Source organism: Hyla sarda, chromosome 4 (genome assembly GCF_029499605.1).
Source record: "Hyla sarda isolate aHylSar1 chromosome 4, aHylSar1.hap1, whole genome shotgun sequence".
Classification (NCBI taxonomy): Eukaryota; Metazoa; Chordata; class Amphibia; order Anura; family Hylidae; genus Hyla; species Hyla sarda.
The window spans coordinates 222372088-222393168 of NC_079192.1; the positions used below are offsets into that span (position 1 = coordinate 222372088).

The window sequence follows — 21081 nt, forward strand, 5'->3', positions numbered from 1 at the left end:
ATTTATATAAATACATTTTATAATCATTGTCTAGTGAATCCATTCCTCCATCACATACCTGTTTGTACAGGTGGGAGACTGAGGACTGAGTACTCTCTTGTTTTCTAATTTACAAATATGTTTATCTTTCTGCTACCAGTTGATTTAAAAGAAAAAAGGTTTTCACCGGAGTACCCCTTTAATATTAGATCCATGGGAATACTCTTGGCACCCTGCCTACATATTGTATCAAGAGGCTACAACGCAATATGTATCCACAGTACAGGACACAGTAGCTCAAACAATTGCTGAGTGTATGCACCATATAAAATACGTTAAAAGATTGTACAATTAAATGTAATGTATAAATAAATATAAATTTTGTGTATGAAATATACACATAAAATATGTGTACAAATATGTATTTCAATACCTGTATACTAGAAAAAGATACATTTAAATTGTATATAAGTATTTCAATTTAATTTAAAATTTTATTGCTGCATACTTAATATCGAAACCTAAAATAATTCTTTATTGAGTTTTATGCAAATATTTTGTGTCAGACATACTTTCATGGGTTCAATTTTAGGTGGATCTGAAGACTCCTTGCACTTGTGTCCAGGATAACAATGACATTTGAAGTTTTCAGTGTAGAATTTGAGATCTTCAAAACTTGGATGTCCAATCACCTTATAAGTGCTTTTATATTGTTCTATTACAATGTTTTTTCCATTTAAGTGGAGGTAAGTGTTTTTGCTCCACTCCTTGCGGGTACATATTCCATTATTTTGGCAAAGTATTGCACTACACAATTTAGCTGATAATGAAACATTAATGATGTATGGGTTTAGCGTGTTGATGATGAAATCATTTAAGCCCATACACATGTTCTAAAAAACAAAGTACAAAACAGAGAGACAAATCTGATTAATGTTTGTCACAAATATATAATGTTTATTCTATAAAATACATGCTTTAAGATATATAAACAGTTTTAAAGTGATTTCAACTATTTTGCCAAAAGCTGTGTTTACACATTGCAGTTGTATTGCAGTTTTATTGCGGTACTATTGTGGTACTGCATGAACAATGTAAAACGAGGTAGTACTGTGGCAGTACTGCTATGAAACTACAATGCATTTGCAAGGTGTGAACACAGCTCAACTTACTGTTTATTTTCTTCACAGAGCTTCTTCCAACGTAATCTAAAGAAATGGGGAAAAAACAGCAGTTCCTTGTTTTTGGTGTTTTGTTGTAACTGTGTTTAGTGTGTGGTACAAAAGACATGTACATTTTATTCTGTGGTTCCGTATGATTACAGCAATTCCAAATTTATATTCAGTATCCAATGGGTAGGACAAAATGAGGTGTAGATGATGCCTCATAGGGCCCAAAGTGTGTGAGTATGATTTAATCTGCTATTGTTAAAGATGGTTGGGCAGAGCATTCATGAGATACTATTCCCATCACAAAGAGCTGCTGCACAGTTCTCTCTATCCTTCTCTGCACTGATTTCTACATTTTTTTTTGGGTGACTAGGTATAAGAGGTTGACCCTACTACTGCTATAGACCTTTAAGTATTTTATAATAATCCTTCCTCTGCCCTGGAAATTCAGGAATTCTAGCTTTAAAGGGGTATTCAGGGCAAATACATTTTATCCCCTATCCAAAGGATAGGGGATAAGATGTCTGATCGCGGGGGGCCCGCTGCTGAGACCCCTGTAATCTCCCTGCAGCACCCGCATTCTATGCGTCTCTAGTTTTGGAAACCTCCGGGTTTCCGGGACTGGGGACGTGACGTCACGCCATGCCCCCTCCATTCATGTCATAGACATGAATGGAGGGGGTGTGGCGTGACGTCACGTCCCCAGTCCCAGAAACCCAGAGGTTTCCGAAACTAGAGATGCAGTCCCCGCATAGAAAGCCAGAGCTGGAGGGAGATCGCAGGGGGTCTCAGCAGTGGGCCCCCCACGATCAGACACCTTATCCCTTAGATAGGGGATAAAATATTTTTGCCCAGAATACCCCTTTAAAGGGGAATTCCAGGAAAAAACTTTTTTTTTATATCAAATGGCTCCAGAAAGTTAAACAGATTTGTAAATTACTTCTATTAAAAAATCTTAATCCTTTCAATAATTATCAGCTGCTGAAGTTGAGTTGTTGTTTTCTGTCTGGAAACAGTGCTCTCTGCTGACATCTCTGCTTGTCTCGGGAACTGCACAGAGAAGAAGAGGTTTGCTATGGGGATTTTCTTCTAAACTGGGCGGTTCCCAAGACACGTGTCATCAGAGAGCACTTAAACAGGAAAGAACAACTCAACTTCAAAGCTCATAAGTACTGAAAGGATTACGTTTTTTTTATAGAAGTAATTTACAAATCTGTTTAACTTTCTGGAGCCAGTCGATATATACATATATTAAAAAAAAAAGTTTTTTCGTGGATAACCCCTTTAACTCCTTGTGTGAGGAGGATGCAAATAATAAGGATGCTGATAAAAACCCTATTCTCTGCCATGAATGTGGCAGCAACTCCTCCTTTAGTATAGACCATGATAAGTACAACATTATCTCCTTAACTGTCCTAGATCCCCAGAGTTACAAGTCGCAGCATGTAACTGCTTAATTTACCACTACATAGTGTATACGACATACATGTTTTTCAAAGAACAAGGGAAGGGGTACTCTGGTGGAAAACATATTTGTTTTTTAAATCAACTGGTGTAAAATACTTCTATTTAAAAATCTTAATCCTTCCCGTACTTATCAGCTGCTGTATGCTCCACAGGAAGTTCCTTTCTTTTTGAATGTCTTTTCAGTCTGACCACAGCGTTCTCTTCTGACACCTCTGTCCATGTTAGGAACTGTCCAGAGCAGGAACAAATCCCCACTGCAAACCTGTCCTGCTCTGGACAGTTCCTGACATGGACAGCAGAAAGCACTGTGGTCAGACAGAAAAGAATTTCAAAAAGAAAAGAACTTCCTGTGGAGCATACAGTAGCTGATAAGTACTGGGGGGATTAAGATTTTTAAATAGAAGAGAGGGAGGGGCAGTCTTAAAAACCATATCAATATGGCTCTAACAGATGAAACTTAGCCCCCAACTAGTAGAGAATAGTGGAGATGAAAGTAAATCCACCTATTACAACATGCCAAAGTGTTTTTTAGGGAACAACTCATTTTTTGTAGCATTATGTAAAATTTAATGGATAGATAGATAGATAGATAACCTTGTACAGCAGTTTGCAAGGATAAACACTTGGTAAATAAATCAAAACAAAAAGAGAAAAAAGAATAATTGTTATCCTACACATTCTTAAAGGGGTATTCCAGGCGAAACCTTTTTTTATATATATATCAACTGGCTCCGGAAAGTTAAACAGATTTGTAAATTACTTCTATAAAAAAAATCTTAATCCTTCCAATAGTTATTAGCTTCTGAAGTTTTCTGTCTAACTGCTCAATGATGATGTCACGGGACGTGAGTCATCAGAGAGCAGTTAGACAGAAAACAACTCAACTTCAGAAGCTAATAACTATTGGAAGGATTAAGATTTTTTAATAGAAGTAATTTACAAATCTGTTTAACTTTCCGGAGCCAGTTGATATATAAAAAAAGTTTTGGCCTGCAATACCCCTTTAATGTTGGATGTTTTATAATCCCATATAATCCCTGGTGCGTCTGAAATAATTAGTTATTGTAGCCTCTGTCTGAAAATATTAGATGCAGATTTAAGTCATATAACTCAGTCTCCTTACATTAAAATAAATTGGTGGTCATATTTAGTGGCACATAACTGGTTTGGTTTAGTAACATTTTTTTGCTGCTAGATCATAACAAAACTATTTATTTATTTGGAGAGACTAGTTTTGTTGTGAATAATATAAACTACATACCATGCTTCGTGTCAGGTTCACGCTGCCCCACACTACAAATCCATTCGCTCCCAAAGCAGCACTTTCACCAATTGTGTTCACAAGATCGGGCTGGAAATAAATAGAAAATAAATCTTCTCGGTAACTCTAAAACAGAATTACATAACAAATTAAAAAGTCCATTTTGAAATGATCATATAATAACTATTAACATTAAAAAAAAAATTTTTTTTAAAAGATGAGTTCACATCAGCTTCCAGGGCATTTATAATTCCTATCCAGAGGGCTCTATTTTACAGATGAATGCCCCAATAGTGTCTTTTTTGGAATATGTCAGGAAGGTGTATGTTGGTAACTTTTTTAAACTGTATTGAAAAGCGCAGTGTTACGCCGAGCGCTCCGGGTCCCCGCTCCTCCCCGGAGCGCTCGCTACACTCTCCCCGCTGCAGCGCTCCGGTCAGATCCACTGACCCGGGGCGCTGCGATTCCGCTTCCAGCCGGGATGCGATTCGCGATGCGGGTAGCGCCCGCTCGCGATGCGCACCCCGGCTCCCGTACCTGACTCGCTCTCCCTCGGTCCTGTCCCGGCGCGCGCGGCCCCGCTCCCTAGGGCGCGCGCGCGCCGGGTCTTTGCGATTTAAAGGGCCACTGCGCCGCTGATTGGCGCAGTGATTCCAATTAGTGTCTTCACCTGTGCACTTCCCTATATCACCTCACTTCCCCTGCACTTCCTTGCCGGATCTTGTTGCCATTGTGCCAGTGAAAGCGTTTCCTTGTGTGTTCCTAGCCTGTGTTCCAGACCTCCTGCCGTTGCCCCTGACTACGATCCTTGCTGCCTGCCCCGACCTTCTGCTACGTCCGACCTTGCTTCTGTCTACTCCCTTGTACCGCGCCTATCTTCAGCAGCCTGAGAGGTGAGCCGTTGCTAGTGGATACGACCTGGTCACTACCGCCGCAGCAAGACCATCCCGCTTTGCGGCGGGCTCTGGTGAAAACCAGTAGTGACTTAGAACCGGTCCACTAGCACGGTCCACGCCAATCCCTCTCTGGCACAGAGGATCCACTACCTGCCAGCCGGCATCGTGACAGTAGATCCGGCCATGGATCCCGCTGAAGTTCCTCTGCCAGTTGTCGCTGACCTCACCACGGTGGTCGCCCAGCAGTCACAACAGATAGCGCAACAAGGCCAACAGCTGTCTCAACTGACCGTTATGCTACAGCAGTTACTACCACAGCTTCAGCAGTCATCTCCTCCGCCAGCTCCTGCACCTCCTCCGCAGCGAGTGGCCGCTCCTGGTCTACGCCTATCCTTGCCGGATAAATTTGATGGGGACTCTAAGTTTTGCCGTGGCTTTCTTTCCCAATGTTCCCTGCATCTGGAGATGATGTCGGACCTGTTTCCCACTGAAAGGTCTAAGGTGGCTTTCGTAGTCAGCCTTCTGTCTGGAAAAGCCCTGTCTTGGGCCACACCGCTCTGGGACCGCAATGACCCCGTCACTGCCTCCGTACACTCCTTCTTCTCGGAAATCCGAAGTGTCTTTGAGGAACCTGCCCGAGCCTCTTCTGCTGAGACTGCCCTGTTGAACCTGGTCCAGGGTAATTCTTCCGTTGGCGAGTATGCCGTACAATTCCGTACTCTTGCTTCAGAATTATCCTGGAACAATGAGGCCCTCTGCGCGACCTTTAAAAAAGGCCTATCCAGCAACATTAAAGATGTTCTGGCCGCACGAGAAATGCCTGCTAATCTTCATGAACTTATTCACCTAGCCACTCGCATTGACATGCGTTTTTCCGAAAGGCGTCAGGAGCTCCGCCAAGATATGGACTCTGTTCGCACGAGGCGTTTCTTCTCCTCGGCTCCTCTCTCCTCTGGTCCCCTGCAATCTGTTCCTGTGCCTCCCGCCGTGGAGGCTATGCAGGTCGACCGGTCTCGCCTGACACCTCAAGAGAGGACACGACGCCGCATGGAGAACCTCTGCCTGTACTGTGCTAGTACCGAACACTTCCTGAGGGATTGTCCTATCCGTCCTCCCCGCCTGGAAAGACGTACGCTGACTCCGCACAAAGGTGAGACAATCCTTGATGTCTACTCTGCTTCTCCACGTCTTACTGTGCCTGTGCGGATGTCTGCCTCTGCCTTCTCCTTCTCTACTGTGGCCTTCTTGGACTCTGGATCTGCAGGAAATTTTATTTTGGCCTCTCTCGTCAACAGGTTCAACATCCCAGTGACCAGTCTCGCCAGACCCCTTTACATCAATTGTGTAAACAATGAAAGATTGGACTGTACCATACGTTTCCGCACGGAGCCCCTTCTAATGAGCATCGGATCTCATCACGAGAGGATTGAACTTTTGGTCCTCCCCAATTGCACCTCGGAAATTCTCCTTGGACTTCCCTGGCTTCAACTTCATTCCCCAACCCTGGATTGGTCCACTGGGGAGATCAAGAGTTGGGGGCCCTCTTGTTCCAAGGACTGTCTAAAACCGGTTCCCAGTAACCCTTGCCGTGACTCTGTGGTTCCTCCAGTAACCGGTCTCCCTAAGGCCTATATGGACTTCGCGGATGTTTTCTGCAAAAAACAAGCGGAGACTCTACCTCCTCACAGGCCTTATGATTGTCCTATCGACCTCCTCCCGGGCACTACTCCACCCCGGGGCAGAATTTATCCTCTCTCTGCCCCAGAGACTCTTGCCATGTCTGAATACGTCCAGGAAAATTTAAAAAAAGGGCTTTATCCGTAAATCCTCCTCTCCTGCCGGAGCCGGATTTTTCTTTGTGTCCAAAAAAGATGGCTCCCTACGTCCTTGCATTGACTACCGCGGTCTTAATAAAATCACGGTTAAGAACCGCTACCCCCTACCCCTCATCTCTGAACTCTTTGATCGCCTCCAAGGTGCCCACATCTTTACTAAATTGGACTTAAGAGGCGCCTATAACCTCATCCGCATCAGAGAGGGGGATGAGTGGAAAACAGCATTTAACACCAGAGATGGACACTTTGAGTATCTGGTCATGCCCTTTGGCCTGTGCAACGCCCCTGCTGTCTTCCAAGACTTTGTTAATGAAATTTTTCGTGATCTGTTATACTCCTGTGTTGTTGTATATCTGGATGATATCCTAATTTTTTCGGCCAATCTAGAAGAACACCGCCAGCATGTCCGTATGGTTCTTCAGAGACTTCGTGACAATCAACTCTTTGCTAAAATTGAGAAATGTCTGTTTGAATGCCAATCTCTTCCTTTTCTAGGATATTTGGTCTCTGGCCAGGGACTACAAATGGATCCAGACAAACTCTCTGCCGTCTTAGATTGGCCACGCCCCTCCGGACTCCGTGCTATCCAACGCTTTTTGGGGTTCGCCAATTATTACAGGCAATTTATTCCACATTTTTCTACCCTTGTGGCTCCTATCGTGGCTTTAACCAAAAAAAATGCCGATCCCAAGTCCTGGCCTCCTCAAGCGGAAGACGCCTTTAAACGACTCAAGTCTGCCTTTTCTTCGGCTCCCGTGCTCTCCAGACCTGACCCTTCCAAACCCTTCCTACTGGAGGTTGATGCCTCCTCAGTGGGAGCTGGAGCTGTTCTTCTACAGAAAAATTCTTCCGGGCATGCCGTCACTTGTGGTTTTTTTTCTAGGACCTTCTCTCCGGCGGAGAGGAACTACTCCATCGGGGATCGAGAGCTTCTAGCCATTAAATTAGCACTTGAGGAATGGAGGCATCTGCTGGAGGGATCAAGATTTCCAGTTATTATTTACACCGACCACAAGAACCTCTCCTACCTCCAGTCTGCCCAACGGCTGAATCCTCGCCAGGCCCGGTGGTCTCTGTTCTTTGCCCGGTTTAATTTTGAGATTCACTTTCGTCCTGCCGATAAGAACATTAGGGCCGATGCTCTCTCTCGTTCCTCGGATGCCTCAGAAGTTGAACTCTCTCCGCAACACATCATTCCACCTGACTGCCTGATCTCCACTTCTCCTGCCTTCATCAGGCAAACTCCTCCAGGAAAGACCTTTGTTTCTCCACGCCAACGCCTCGGAATCCTCAAATGGGGTCACTCCTCCCATCTCGCAGGTCATGTGGGCATCAAGAAATCTCTGCAACTCATCTCCCGCTTCTATTGGTGGCCGACTCTGGAGACGGATGTTGTGGACTTTGTGCGAGCCTGCACTATCTGTGCCCGGGATAAGACTCCTCGCCAGAAGCCCGCTGGTTTTCTTCATCCCCTGCCTGTCCCCGAACAGCCTTGGTCTCTGATTGGTATGGATTTTATTACTGATTTACCCCCTTCCCGTGGCAACACTGTTATTTGGGTGGTCGTTGATCGATTCTCCAAAATGGCACATTTCATCCCTCTTCCTGGTCTTCCTTCAGCGCCTCAGTTGGCTAAACAATTTTTTGTACACATTTTTCGTCTTCACGGGTTGCCTACGCAGATCGTTTCGGATAGAGGTGTCCAATTCGTGTCTAAATTCTGGAGGGCTCTCTGTAAACAACTCAAGATTAAATTAAATTTTTCTTCTGCATATCATCCCCAGTCCAATGGACAAGTAGAAAGAATTAACCAGGTCTTGGGTGATTATTTGCGACATTTTGTTTCCTCCCGCCAGGATGACTGGGCAGATCTCCTTCCATGGGCCGAATTCTCGTATAACTTCAGAGTCTCTGAATCTTCCTCCAAATCCCCATTTTTCGTGGTGTACGGCCGTCACCCTCTTCCCCCCCTCCCTACCCCCTTGCCCTCTGGTCTACCCGCTGTGGATGAAATTTCTCGTGACCTTTCCATCATATGGAGAGAGACCCAAAATTCTCTCTTACAGGCTTCATCACGCATGAAGAAGTTCGCAGATAAGAAAAGAAGAGCTCCTCCCGTTTTTTCCCCTGGAGACAAGGTATGGCTCTCCGCTAAATATGTCCGCTTCCGTGTCCCTAGCTACAAGTTGGGACCATGCTATCTTGGTCCTTTCAAAGTTTTGTGTCAAATTAATCCTGTCTCTTACAAACTTCTTCTTCCTCCTTCTCTTCGTATCCCTAATGCCTTTCACGTCTCTCTTCTTAAACCACTCATCCTCAACCGTTTTTCTCCCAAATCTGTTCCTCCCACTCCTGTTTCCGGCTCCTCGGACATCTTCTCTGTCAAAGAGATCTTAGCCTCTAAAAAGGTCAGAGGGAAAACTTTTTTTTTAGTGGACTGGGAGGGTTGTGGTCCTGAAGAGAGATCCTGGGAACCTGAGGACAACATCCTAGACAAAAGTCTGCTCCTCAGGTTCTCAGGCTCTAAGAAGAGGGGGAGACCCAAGGGGGGGGGGGTACTGTTACGCCGAGCGCTCCGGGTCCCCGCTCCTCCCCGGAGCGCTCGCTACACTCTCCCCGCTGCAGCGCTCCGGTCAGATCCACTGACCCGGGGCGCTGCGATTCCGCTTCCAGCCGGGATGCGATTCGCGATGCGGGTAGCGCCCGCTCGCGATGCGCACCCCGGCTCCCGTACCTGACTCGCTCTCCCTCGGTCCTGTCCCGGCGCGCGCGGCCCCGCTCCCTAGGGCGCGCGCGCGCCGGGTCTTTGCGATTTAAAGGGCCACTGCGCCGCTGATTGGCGCAGTGATTCCAATTAGTGTCTTCACCTGTGCACTTCCCTATATCACCTCACTTCCCCTGCACTTCCTTGCCGGATCTTGTTGCCATTGTGCCAGTGAAAGCGTTTCCTTGTGTGTTCCTAGCCTGTGTTCCAGACCTCCTGCCGTTGCCCCTGACTACGATCCTTGCTGCCTGCCCCGACCTTCTGCTACGTCCGACCTTGCTTCTGTCTACTCCCTTGTACCGCGCCTATCTTCAGCAGCCTGAGAGGTGAGCCGTTGCTAGTGGATACGACCTGGTCACTACCGCCGCAGCAAGACCATCCCGCTTTGCGGCGGGCTCTGGTGAAAACCAGTAGTGACTTAGAACCGGTCCACTAGCACGGTCCACGCCAATCCCTCTCTGGCACAGAGGATCCACTACCTGCCAGCCGGCATCGTGACACGCAGTCAGCTGTGCTTTCTTTACAGAGGGCACTGGGAAAAAAGCTTACATTGAAACTTATGGGCAATGTGAATAGTGAATGCAATAAAAGTGCCAAAAATGTAACTGCTCTTTATCCCACCCATTAAAAAAGTTAAAGGGAAACTGAATGCACAGATTAATAGTGCAGGTGATGCTTTTTAAAAAGCAGTTTATCTGATCTGTTGCGTCATTCCTATGTAATCTGTATTAATCCATATCTTCTAGTTTGCTTTTCTGGGCAATGATTGTCCTGTTCACTTCAGTCAGTAATACAGCCCCCTTGTAAATATTCCTGCATTTTGGGGTGTAGCGACTATGTGGTGTATGCTCTCTACATGTAATTCTGGTGGTCACATGGGTAATGTCTCTTCATGCAGAAATGCTGAAGAAGAAATTTATATTTATAAAGGGGATGGTATTATCGTCCAAGGATAATCATTGCTCATAGAGGCTGGGGAACACCCTCATTGCTAAAATAAGCAAATTAGCATATTAGAATTAATACAGATTACAAAGGACGTTGTTTTACTGCATGTGAGCTCAAAAAGGTCAATGAGCACCATCTTAGTATAAGGCAGTTCTTGTAATACAATTGTCTATATACAGTAGATTATTCAGTATTCAGCCAGGGAATCCAATGGTTCTGTATGTTCAACAGAGGTAATAATGCCAAGAACGTTATATATAACATATGAATGCAATTTATCATAACCTGGCTCTAAGGAACACAAAAAATATTTTTCAATATACCCTTTCTTATAGGGAAGGGATATGTGTGTGTATATATATATATATATATATATATATATATATATACCATATATTACTCAACCCCCATAGGATAAATCCTGTTCCAATGATATGTATAACATACCAGAGAATTCTAAGGCCAGGCATATACAGCATCAATTGCTCAATGAAAGTAGTGTGCTGATGACCTATGTGCTAATAGTTTACATTTCAACATCCGATATAAGTAGGTTTATTTTATTACAGTATTACTTTGTACCAAATGTTACTATGCATACAGCATATCAGGTACCCTTGGAGCAAAAGAAGAAAAACACATATGGAAAAAGGAAAAAAATATTTTTGCTGCTCTGCCTTTCATTTAATCAAAATCCTTAGCCCAAAGCTTCTGTAAAAGTCACCGGTAAAACTATTGGGTTGTAAATGAATTATGCTGCAATTGTACTACATTTTGGGCAGTTGTAGTATTTTATATATTACCACGTGCCATGGCTGCTAGGTTGTTATGGGCAGAACCCACTTTAGATTTAGACTGCACTGTTTTAAGCAAAACAGAAATCAGAAACCCCTGTGTGAACAGGGCTTAATAATTTTATGTAAAAACATCAGCTATGAAATATCCAGGACAAACCTTTGAATTGATAAAACTCTTGACCAGCATCCAATTATTCTAAATATATGAATAGACATATATATATAGAGAGAGAGAAAACTGAAATCATTGTTTGGAAGAATTTCTTTTCCATGAACTAAAATGTATTTCTTACCAGTGTTAAATATTTCTCAGGCTGATCAGTAAACACGGGACGGCTGTACATGTATATTGGAAGGGAGTGATACATCCTTGAGATTCTTTTTGCTTCTTGGATACGATGTCGTGTATAGAGTGCACCAAGCTGTGAAGACATTAGTGCTGTCTCTAGGTACATGTTTGGAAACAATGCTGTACTTTCTTTCCATAACCACCGTAGTTTATCATTTCTTAGCATTTCAATAGCGGGGCACTGTCCAGTGTAGACATGAGGATTTTGTTTATAATTATAATTTTGACAATTAGGAAACAGATAGAACCCCCAAAGGTTGTGTGGTCTCATTTGTTTCCCAAGTCTGAGGGTGTTTAGCATGAAGTGTTTTGCTGCTGACTCAAACTGTAGTTTGGCTACAGATTCTACCCTTCTCTGATCAAGTGTCAGGTCTTTTTGCAGAACAAAGTCAGTAGAGTGCTTTTTGTATATTGCTTTAGATGCCCAGTTTCTAATCCATATTGGTCTCCAGTCTTCCCAGTCAATAATGGCAAGTCCATTTTGTGTTGCAGATGGTAAATAATGGAGGATATCTTTTCTGGCTTTTTTTAAATGTCGTTCCATATTGCTCATTTGAGGAATTCCACCGTTATAACTAATGCCAGTAGCAAGATCTATGTAGGGGTAGTAGCCTAGTCTATCAGTGTAGAATAAAGTAATGTTTTGGTTGGTGGCTGTCGGGAGAGTGCTTCCCACAGTCTCAAATAAACTGACATCTATAGGGATTCTGAATTTTCTCATGCAGAGTTCAGTTGGTGCATTCCATATAGCTACAAAGGGTGACTGCATTGTAACTGAGGTTTTCTGTATAGCCATTTGGCAAGAAAAAGTAAGTGTTAGCAAAATTAGTGAGTTAAGTATTACAGATGTATGGAGATTTAGTATGACTTCCATTGTGAACATAAGAAATGTTTTATAGACGTGGATGCTTTCCTTAACAAGCAAGAATAACTCATACCTGTAGAGAAAGCAGATGAAAAAACATATATATATAAATATAGTCAATTACAGTATATCTGTAAAATAAAATATGTACTTATTGTATAATGTTAAAAATGTATCCATTATGCAGTATGTTATGGGTTACCAATAAATAAGAGATAAAGTTGTACTTTTATACTGTCTAATAGAGTAAGGCTTCCCACTCACAAGTAGCTGTAAGTGCTCTAGTGAAAGGGATCTTCAAAGCAAAGTCTTTGTAAATCCACCGCTCACCATGTTTCAGTAGGTGCTAGAGAATTTTTTATTTTTTTAATGCAGAAGTGAATTAAACATATTCAGCTGGAAATATCATGATTACATTCCAATATTTTGTGAGTATTCAGACAGCAGAAATGATAATATTGCCCTAAAGTGCAGAGTGTGACATTTTGGTCTTGTTATGACCTTTATCAAGGACAAACGGCTGCAAGAGATTAGAAAGATTGTCTGGAGATTGCAGCATTACTCCAGACAATCTCCGTAACCCTCCCCTTGCAGTCAAAATTTCGCACTCTGCACATCATGGTTATATTATCATTTCTTCTGGCTGGATCCTCACAAAATATTGGAATGAAATCATAAAATTTCTAATTAGAAAAGCTGGATTCACTTCTGCATTTTGTACAAATAAAGGATTTCTTTTGCACCTATTGAAACGTGTGGTGTGCCATTGTATTCTACTGTGCAACTATAGTACCAAGTTTCTTACATCAAATACTTTTTAGATTAGAAGTATAATGATATAAAATGCAGAAGGCGTCTGTCATGGATCTTTATTACACATGTACCATGTACTCACATTTCTATTTTTATGAAATAGAGGTAATTACTGTATATGCAGACAGCTATTCTGTTAGGCCACAATCATTTTACGTTACGTTACTACATTAATGGTATACTGTGGGATACCTTTAAAAAGGTATTCTGATGTATTTTGTTGAATACCATGCTTCTATGCCCCACAAATTAAGGGATAGACTGATCAAAAAAAGGCCTGTTCGCTATGAGCAAAACAAAACCCGAACTAAGATTTCATTACATGTCCAGTCAACCTGTGCGTGCTCTCTATAATGTACTGTATGTGTGCTCTATATAATATACACTGCTCAAAAAAATAAAGGAAACACTAAGATAACACCTAGATCTGAATGAATGAACTAATCATATGAAATACTTTCATCTTTACATAGTTGAATGTGCTGACAACAAAATCACACAAAAATTATCAATGGAAATCAAATTTATCAACCCATGGAGGTCTGGATATGGAGTCACACTCAAAATCAAAGTGGAAAACTTTGTATATATTGTTAGAGGATTGGATAGAAATTGTGGTTAGATACCCCCGCTTCCCACTGCCTAAAGGGAAAGGTCTGTGATGCCTGTGGAGGAGTTGGGTGGTGGGTGGGGTGGGGAGGGGGGAAAAAAGTGGAAAACCACACTACAGGTTGATTCAGCTTTGATGTAATGTCCTTAAAACAAGTCAAAATGATGCTCCATAGTGTGTGTCCTCCACGTGCCTGTATGACCTCCCTACAATGCCTGGACATGCTCCTGATGAAGTTGTGGATGGTCTCCTGAGGGATGTCCTCCCAGACCTGGACTAAAGCATCTGCCAACTCCTGGACAGTCTGTGGTGCAATGTTGCATTGGTGGATGGAGTGAGACATGATAACCCAGATGTGCTCAATTGAATTCAGGTCTGGGGAACAGGCGGGTCAGTCCATAGCAACAATGCCTTCCTCTTGCAGGAACTGCTGACATACTCTAGCCACATGAGGTCTAGCATTGTCTTGCATTAGGAGGAACCCAGGTCCAACCGCACCAGCATATGGTCTCACAAGGGGTCTAAGGATCTCATCTCGTTACCTAATGACAGTCAGGCTACCTCTGGCAAGCACATGTGCTCCCCCCACCAAAGAAATGCTGCCCACACCATTACTGACCCACCGCTAATCCGGTCATGCTGGAGGATGTTGCAGGCAGCAGAACGTTCTCCACGGCATCTCCAGACTCTGTCTCATGTACTCAGTGTGAACCTGCTTTCATCTGTGAAGAGCACAGTGTGCCATTGGCAAATTTCCCAATCTTGGTGTTCTCTGGCAAATGCCAAATGTTCTGCATGTTGTTGGGCTGTAAGCACAACCCCCACCTATGGACGTCGGGCCCTCATACTACCCTCATGGAGTCTGTTTCTGACCGTTTGAGTGGACACATGCACATTTGTGGCTTGCTGGAGGTCATTTTGCAGGGCTTCACAAAGGTGGAGGTAGCGGTCCTGCTGCTGGGTTGCTTCCCTCCTATGGCCTCCTCCACGTCTCCTGATGTACTGGCCTGTCTCCTGGTAACACCTCCATGCTCTGGACACTATGCTGACAGACACAGCAAACCTTCTTGCCACAGCTCGCATTGATGTGCCATCCTGGATGAACTGCACTACCTCAGCAACTTGTGTGGGTTGTAAATTCCGTCTCACGCTACCAGTAGAGTGAAAGCACCGCCAGCATTCAAAAGTGACCAAAACATCAGCCAGGAAGCATAGGAACTGAGAAGTGGTCTGTGGACACAACCTGCAGAACCACTCCTTTATTGGGGGTGTCTTGCTAATTGCCTATAATTTCCACCTGTTGTCTGTGTTGTTTAAGTGTTCCCTTTATTTTTTTGAGAAGTATGTGTGTTCTCTATAGTGTATGTGTGCTCTCTTTTATGTATGTATGCGCTATATAATGTATGTGCGCTCACTATCATGTATGTGTGCACTATATAATGGATGTGTGCACTCTATGATGTATATGTTATCACTATAATGTATGTGTGCTCTCTTTAATGTATGTGTGAACTCTATAATGTATGTGTGCTCTCTATAATGTATTTGTGCTCACTATAATGTGTAAGCACTCTGTAATGTACAGTATGTGTGCTCTCTGTAATGTATTTATGCTCTCTTTAATGTATGTGTGCTACCTATAATGTATGTGTGCTCTCTTTAATGTATGTGTGCACTCTATAATGTATGTATGCTCTCTATTATCTGTGTGCTCTATAATGTATATGTGCTTTCTTTAATGTATGTGTGCACTCTATAATGTATGTGTGCTCTCTATAATGTATGTGTGCTCTCTTTAACCCCCTAACGACGCAGGACGTATATTTACGTCCTGCGCCGGCTCCCGCCATATGAAGCGGGATCGCACCGCGATCCTGCATCATATCGCGTCGGTCCCGGCGCTCATCAACGGCCGGGACCCGCGGCTAATACCACACATCGCCGATCGCGGCGAAGTGCGGTATTAACCCTTTAGAAGCGGCGGTCAAAGCTGACCGCCGCTTCTAAAGTGAAACTGAAAGTGACCCGGCTGCTCAGTCGGGCTGTTCGGGACCACCGCGGTGAAATCGCGGCGTCCCGAACAGCTGACTGAACACCGGGAGGGCCCTTAACTGCCTCCTCGGTGTCCGATCGACGAATGACTGCTCCGTGCCTGAGATCAGGAGCAGTCAAGCGCCGATAATGCTGATCACAGGCGTGTTAATACACGCCAGTGATCAGCATAGGAGATCAGTGTGTGCAGTGTTATAGGTCCCTAAGGGACCTATAACACTGCAAAAAAAATGTAAAAAAAAAGTGTTAATAAAGGTCATTTAACCCCTTCCCTAATAAAAGTTTGAACCACGCCCCTTTTCCCATAAAAAAAATAAAACAGTGTAAAAAAATTAAATAAATAAACATATGTGGTATTGCCGCGTGCATAAATGTCCGAAATATAAAAATATATCATTAATTAAACCACACGGTCAATGGCGTACGCGCAAAAAAATTCTAAAGTCCCAAAAAGCGTATTTTGGTCACTTTTTATACCATTAAAAAAATGAATAAAAAGTGATCAAAAAGTCTGATCAAAACAAAATCAAATCATACCGATAAAAACTTCAGATCACGGCGCAAAAAATGAGCCCTCATACCGCCCTGTACATGGAAAAATAAAAAAGTTATAGGGATCAGAAGATGACATTGTTAAGCGTTTAAATTTTCCTGCATGTAGTTATGATTTTTTCCAGAAGTGCAACAAAATCAAACCTATATAAGTAGGGTATCATTTTAACCGTATGGACCTACAGAATAATGATAAGGTGTCATTTTTACCGAAATATGCACTGCGTAGAAACGGAAGCCCCAAAAAGTTACAAAATGGCGTTTTTTTCGATTTTGTCGCACAATGATTTTTTTTTCCGTTTCGCCGTGCATTTTTGGGTAAAATGACTAATGTCACTGCAAAGTAGAATTGGCGACGCAAAAAATAAGCCATAATATGGATTTTTAGGTGGAAAATTGAAAGGGTTATGATTTTTAAAAGGTAAGGAGGAAAAAACGAAAGTGCAAAAACGGAAAAACCCTAAGTCCTTAAGGGGTTAATGTATGTGTGCACTCTATAATGTATGTGGGCTCTCTATAATGTATGTGGGCTCTCTATAATGTATGTGTGCTCTCTTTAATGTATGTGTGCTCTCTATAATGTATGTGTGCTCTCTTTAATGTATGTGTGCACTCTATAATGTATGTGTGCTCTCTATAATGTATGTGTGCTCTCTTTAATGGATGTGTGCACTCTATAATGTATGTGTGCTCTCTATAATGTATGTGTGCTCTCTTTAATGTATGTGTGCTCTCTATAATGTATGTGTGCTCTCTTTAATGTATGTGTGCTCTCTATAATGTGTGTGCTCTCTTTAATGTATGTGTGCACTCTATAATGTATGTGTGCTCTCTATAATGTATGTGTGCTCTCTTTAATGGATGTGTGCACTCTATAATGTATGTGTGCTCTCTATAATGTATGTGTGCACTCTATAATGGATGTGTGCACTCTATAATGTATGTGTGCTCTTTATAATGTATGTGTGCACTCTATAATGGATGTGTGCACTCTATAATGTATGTGTGCTCTCTATAATGTATGTGTGCTCTCTTTAATGTATGCGTGCACTCTATAATGTATGTGTGCAATCTATAATGTATGTGTGCAATCTATAATGTATGCGTGCACTCTATAATGTATGTATGCTCTCTATAATGTATGTGTGCTCTCTTTAATGTATGTGTGCACTCTATAATGTATGTGTGCTCTCTATAATGTATGTGTGCTCTCTTTAATGGATGTGTGCACTTTATAATGTATGTGTGCTCTCTATAATGTATGTGTGCTCTCTTTAATGGATGTGTGCACTCTATAATGTATGTGTGCTCTCTATAATGTATGTGTGCTCTCTTTAATGGATGTGTGCACTCTATAATGTATGTGTGCTCTCTATAATGTATGTGTGCTCTCTTTAATGTATGCGTGCACTCTATAATGTATGTATGCTGAATGATAGAATTTGATGCAATCCAATTTATCTTATCCCTGTCTGCCCTTAAAAAAGCTAATAATAAATGTAATAAAATAGAAAAAAAAACTTAAAAACAAACAATTGGTACTGTCATAACAACCTATACTATAAAAAATATTATTAAACCTAAACAGCAAATATCTACATCTTAAGAATTAGACTAATTTAACCCATAGCATTTGAAACACATATCACAGTCTATTATACTATTTCATACAGCAAAATGAAAGGTCTGCAGATGCATACCAGGCTAAGTTATGCCAAAAGGACACTCTTTTAGCAAAGGCTGGATGAATGGGGGTCTTGGGTTGGAGTTTAGTGAAGCTTTCCTAGAATTTCTCCTGAATTAATGGACAAACCTCCAGGTGAATAGACCCTAATAATGTGGTTTGTATTTCTTATTCTATCAAAATGTTAAAGAGCCAGTCTTACCTGCACTTAAAGGTCCATGTGTTTCAAGGCAGAATCCTAAAATATTGCATGTTCTTATTCCAGAAATCCTTAAGGAAAACACTTACACTCAGTATTTATAAGACTACCTAATTGGGTTAAACTGCTTTCTTATTCCTAACGATCTTATCTTAAGTCTGGACACTGCTGTGTGTCTTATCATTTTCCTTTGTCTAGAACTTTGATCAATGCTTTAGACATTACAAAACAGTAGCTCTTCTGGTTTTATCTGACAAGATTAAAGTATAATAATTGTTGGCATCAACATAAACAGTTTGTTGTTTGTCAATCCTACCAAGTAATCTATAAAAACTTTACTTTTCTATTATTGAGCATATACATCATGCAGGATAAGTATCAACATTTTTTTTTGCATGGCACATTTGCTGTACAACAACACACTGGTTGGTACAATGGCACTGTATAACTGCAGCTTTTGAAGCCTTACAATCATCCCTTAAAGGGGTTTTCCCACAAAGCAAAGTTGGTAAAGTCTGATGTGTACTACATACATACAATGCATTTAGAAAGTCCTCAGACTCTTTTATCTTTTTTTTACTTAGTTGAAGAACTTATGGAAGCGAATACATCCTCCAATCTTCTTGAGTATGATGCCCAAGGTTAGCACACACACCTGGATTTGGGGAATTTCTGCCATCTACAGATCCTCTTAAGCTCTGTCAGGTTGGATGAGGACAGTCAATGGCCAGCGATGTTCAACTGGGTTCTCAGGGCTCTGGCTGGGCTACTAAAGGTAATTTACAGAGTTGTTGCTAAGCCAGTTCTGTGTTTGTATTGGCTATGTACATACGGTAATTTGGGGATATTTTTCCAAATGTGCATAGGAAAAGATGACCAGTTGCCCATAGTAACCAATCACATTGCTTCTTTAATTTTTCAGAGGCCTTTTTAGAAAAAAAAAACAATCTGGTTGCTATGCAGTAATGGTTGATTTCTGAGTTTCTCCCATCTGCATATAATCTTTGGAGCACAGCCAGAGTGACCATTGGGCTCATAATAATGTCTCTTCCTAAGGCCCTTCTCCCTGATTTATTAGGTTGATGGGGAAGCCAGCTCTTGGCAGAGTCCTGGTTGTTCCAGACTTCTTCCATTTAAGAGTTGTTATGGCTACTGAGCTTTTGGGAACTCTCAGTACAGGATACTATTTCCTGTACCCTTCTCTAAATCTGTACCTCCACACAACACTGTACAGGCAGTTCTTTTCTCCTCATGGATTGGTTTTTGCTCTGACATGCATTGTCAGCCGAGAGACCTTATATAGACAGGGATGTGTCTTTTCATACTGTCCAATCAACAAAATTTACTACAAGTGACTTTAATCAAGGTGTAGAAATAGGAGGCCCCCGGAGCTGCATTTCATATAGTGTTATAGTAAAGTGTCATAGTAAAGAGTCTGAATATGTATGCCAATGTCAAAGGTCGTTTTTTTTTTTAATTTTTCAATACATTTAAAAAAAATTCGAAAATACTGATTTTACATTCTCATTAAAGGTGGGTTAACACGTTTCTTACATACGGTCACCGGATCCGGGGGGGGGGGGGGGGGAAGTGAAAACCGGATTCATTTCAATGATCCGACTGAAGTCATATAGTGACTCTGGTCGGCTTATTTTTGCCCTGCATCCAGTTTTGTAACCGGACCTAAAACCGCTGTATACCACTGTTTTAGGTACGGTCAGAAAACTGGATACGGGGCACTATCTGACTCCAATCGGATCATTCAAATGAATGAGATACAGGCTGGGTCCGGTGACTGTTTGTAAGAAACGTGGTGTGAACCCACCCAAAGGGGGAAAAGTGAAAAGGTCAGAAGACTTTATGAATACATTGTATATATAAAGTATTACACATGAACAGGTATTTTAGGTAAAATAACCTTGATCTCTGTACTGTTCTTCTCCCTCCTGGATCTTATCACTTCCTGGTTTCCTGCTGTGATCCTGCTGTTGCCATGCAACACAGCACATACTTTCCTGCAATCCTCCTGGCTTACATGCACAGGGGGGCTGCAATATTCAGTTGAAGTGAGCATGCTTGACTGCCTCAATGGATGCCCTATCTGATGGTCGTAACAGAGGGCATCAGGGCAGAAGAAATAAGGCAAATGAAGGATTATTAAGTACATGTATCTCTCAGAACAGTACATCTTCAGAAATGCAGTTCACACTGTAGGTATCATATGCCTTTCAACAGGAAGTTGCAGCAAACATGGAATGCTGTATACCTGAACTTTGTGAAGCACTTCCTGGCAGAAATTGAAACAACTGGGCACACATTTATCAGCTGACACCAGGGGTCCTAGAGTGCAAAATGCCTAACTGGAAGTTACCGCTATCAGGTCTAATAGGAGGAGGAGTCAGAAGAAGATGTCCCAATCCTTTGATTCAACTTAAAGCTAGCAAAACTCAACAAAAAATAGATATCAAGTTACTTCTGTTATAGGACATGGGAACATACTATGGGGGTTTAAAATAGAAAAATGACTTGCCCAAAACTTTTCTGTAAAAACTCTTTTATAGTTATAGTAAAATTACAGTCAAAAACCCTGAGCAGGAGTAACCTGCCACATATGAATATTAACTTGGTATGTCTCAGTATATGGAAACGTTCTCTGATAAATTATCCTATTAATGAGAAATATATTTTTTACCTCAATTTTTTCAGGGAGGAATTTAATAAGAGAGAAAGTACATGCACTATTTACGGCTGCACGTCTGCCAAAATTAATACTTCCCACACTAAGAATATACACAAAAACTAGAGGTGCCACAAAATCATAATATTTAATAGATATGCATT

At 42.0% G+C, this 21081-nt stretch overlaps 1 protein-coding gene across 6 annotated transcripts; it reads right to left on the reverse strand.

Annotated features, from left to right (window-relative positions):
• Positions 1-483: 483 nt before the first annotated feature.
• On the reverse strand, positions 484-20725 carry SPAM1 (sperm adhesion molecule 1). Of its 6 annotated transcripts, XM_056573641.1 has the most exons (6): positions 20159-20725; positions 18244-18311; positions 18058-18152; positions 11410-12403; positions 3877-4002; positions 484-872 (listed from the first exon to the last, which is right to left on the reverse strand). In XM_056573641.1, the coding sequence occupies exons 4-6, from the start codon at positions 12346-12348 to the stop codon at positions 501-503; spliced, it is 1437 nt and encodes a 478-aa protein (XP_056429616.1). In that variant the 5' UTR covers positions 12349-12403; positions 18058-18152; positions 18244-18311; positions 20159-20725; the 3' UTR covers positions 484-500. The 6 variants fall into 6 exon arrangements, with proteins under 6 accessions (XP_056429616.1, XP_056429619.1, XP_056429615.1 ...); XM_056573644.1 differs by lacking the exon at positions 18058-18152 and having other exon boundaries at positions 11410-12249; XM_056573640.1 differs by lacking the exon at positions 18058-18152.
• Between the last annotated feature and the right edge of the window lie 356 nt (positions 20726-21081).

Excerpts from the sequence above, each read along its gene's own strand:
- SPAM1 (XM_056573638.1), bottom strand. The coding sequence starts at position 20,428 with ATGTACTGTTCTGAGAGATACATGTACTTAATAATCCTTCATTTGCCT. Across the intron at positions 4,003-11,409 it reads CTGAGAAATATTTAACACTG|AGTTACCGAGAAGATTTATT; the intron begins GTAAGAAATACA and ends ATTCTGTTTTAG. Across the intron at positions 873-3,876 it reads TGAACCTGACACGAAGCATG|AACATGTGTATGGGCTTAAA; the intron begins GTATGTAGTTTA and ends TTTGTTTTTTAG.